The sequence below is a fragment of the Phanerochaete carnosa genome, assembly GCF_000300595.1.
Source record: "Phanerochaete carnosa HHB-10118-sp unplaced genomic scaffold PHACAscaffold_864, whole genome shotgun sequence".
Taxonomy (NCBI): Eukaryota; Fungi; Basidiomycota; class Agaricomycetes; order Polyporales; family Phanerochaetaceae; genus Phanerochaete; species Phanerochaete carnosa.
The window spans coordinates 1-2,033 of NW_006768491.1; the positions used below are offsets into that span (position 1 = coordinate 1).

Sequence of the window (2,033 nt, forward strand, 5' to 3'; positions counted from 1 at the left end):
TTATTCCATTGCTGAAGAAGTCTGGAGCACAAGGCGGAGCATCTGCCGCCCAGGCGTTGCCTCTTTCTAGGTTTGAAATATTATCTATCTCTTCTTCCTTGCTACCTTCTTGAGTATTCTGCGTGTTCTCTTGAGCACACTTTGACACACCCCATCCACCTGGACCGTTGCTTCCTTTATATGCACTCTTTTGCATCCCAGGTTTATATCTTCCAATGCTATCCTTCCGAGCATGCTCACGTGCTGCAAACATCGGTGGTACAGCTGGACTATTCAGGCATACAATGATCCTACGTGAACAGAACACAGTTTAGCTATGTTAAATTAGGCATGGACAATATACGTACAGAGGATTCTTTTATCCTGCACCTTGACGGTAGACTCTTCGTGCGACTGCACAGTACTCCAGGGGGCCGATAGCAACCTTGTGTGTCTTGTTGACGATATAGTGGAAAAGCTCTGAGGTTCTGTTGTTCCCTGTAATCTCGTTGAGGCACAGGGTTAGCAGGATGTTTGATATAAGATATCTCCACTTACTTCGTAGTATGTCCATCTCGACTTCCAATATTCTCTGGATAATTTGGGATAATTGTCCACAGCTGCTTCTTTGTTGAATTTTCTCCACAGTAAAGACGTGAGAGAACAGAGGCCTTTTGTAATTTGGTCTTGTCCACGAATAATGTGGCCTCATAGATGGGCAGATCGAGATGTGTCTCTGCTGTCAGAGAGATACCTCCAGAACAACTTAGTAGCCATCTGTATCGACAGACAATCAGAAATATACTTACCTTTGGCGCATAACACACTGGATAATGGATCCTCCAAGTCAGGTGCTGTATCACCTAGTTTAGACCATAATTCCTGTCCAAATACAAGTCCACCAAGGTTGTTCTCTCTTCTCTCAAGAGTGTTTCTGAGGTATGTTGGTTCAAACACATCGTACAGCCCAACAGCGGGAGACCACACAAACAGTTGCCCTTGACGTGCTCCAAGCGAATCTAATGTATCCTGTGGTATGGAAAATGAGCTAACTGTAACAATAGAGGAGACTCGGTCTATACACACCACATAGGTTGATACAAGCTCTCGCATACGTTCAGACATGAACGTCTGGTGTTTTGCATAGATGTGAAGCCAGTACGAGTACTTCATACGCTGCTGATTGTCTACAGCAATGATGTACCCATCAAAGTAGGATTGCAGAAATTTTCTTTGTGCATTTCTATAAGCTTAACATCCATCATAGAGACAGGCTCGCCACATACTCAAGCTCCAAGTGGGCATGGCGAGCAAATACCCAAAAGGCATCACAAAACCTGGCCATTCGTGAAGGAGATGACAGAAACTCCTGCTCTGTTATAAACACAGGGATACCTGCGAGAGTAGCAGTGTGAGCCAATTCAGTAGAGGCAATGACCCATCTGTACCTGCAAGATAGAACACTTCTGAGCTGGTGTATACTTCAAAGCCGCCAATAACTTCATTGGCTCCGCGCAGGGCGTTGATGGCCAAACCGGAGCAATCATATTCTTTCTCTAGCCTAGACATGACCCACGCTCCAAATCCTGCTAAGAAACGGCCATAGTCCTGGTAGACATCGATATGTTGTTTAGGCAGATCATCTCTGCCTGTGGCCCAGTGTGGCTAGAGGTAAGGAAATTATGATTTTTATAACACAACCCAGTAGAGTATTCCATGCACCGTAAAGATGTTATCTGCTGTCAAAAATGCCAGAATATAGTCTCCAAAATCCAAGGCCATGCCAACCTTGAATACTCGATCCTAGATGTTCTGGATAAGGCTGGCTTTGGGGCAGAGTGGAGAAAGTAATGAACTTCATTGTCCCACTGTGAACAAGTATACGGCTGGCACATGACATGTGTGTGCAACTGGATCTATCATGAGAAAATATGTAAGAAGGCTCACTTTACCCAAGCCCAATGCAAACTTTACCTGAAGGAACTGCTTTCCCAGGTCCAGGATCACAGTACGAGGTGTCGCATGAATGTCACGAAGCCAAAGGGTTGTCAGTG

At 45.1% G+C, this 2,033-nt stretch overlaps 1 protein-coding gene across 1 annotated transcript; it reads right to left on the minus strand.

Annotated features, from left to right (window-relative positions):
• Positions 1-533: 533 nt before the first annotated feature.
• Positions 534-1,641, minus strand: PHACADRAFT_109311 (uncharacterized protein; the record flags this gene model as incomplete). The annotated part of the gene is made up of 5 exons (XM_007403199.1): positions 534-733; positions 789-1,008; positions 1,066-1,210; positions 1,266-1,374; positions 1,428-1,641. Coding segments are annotated over 5 exons (888 nt in total), but the record flags the coding sequence as incomplete, so codon positions are not given.
• Between the last annotated feature and the right edge of the window lie 392 nt (positions 1,642-2,033).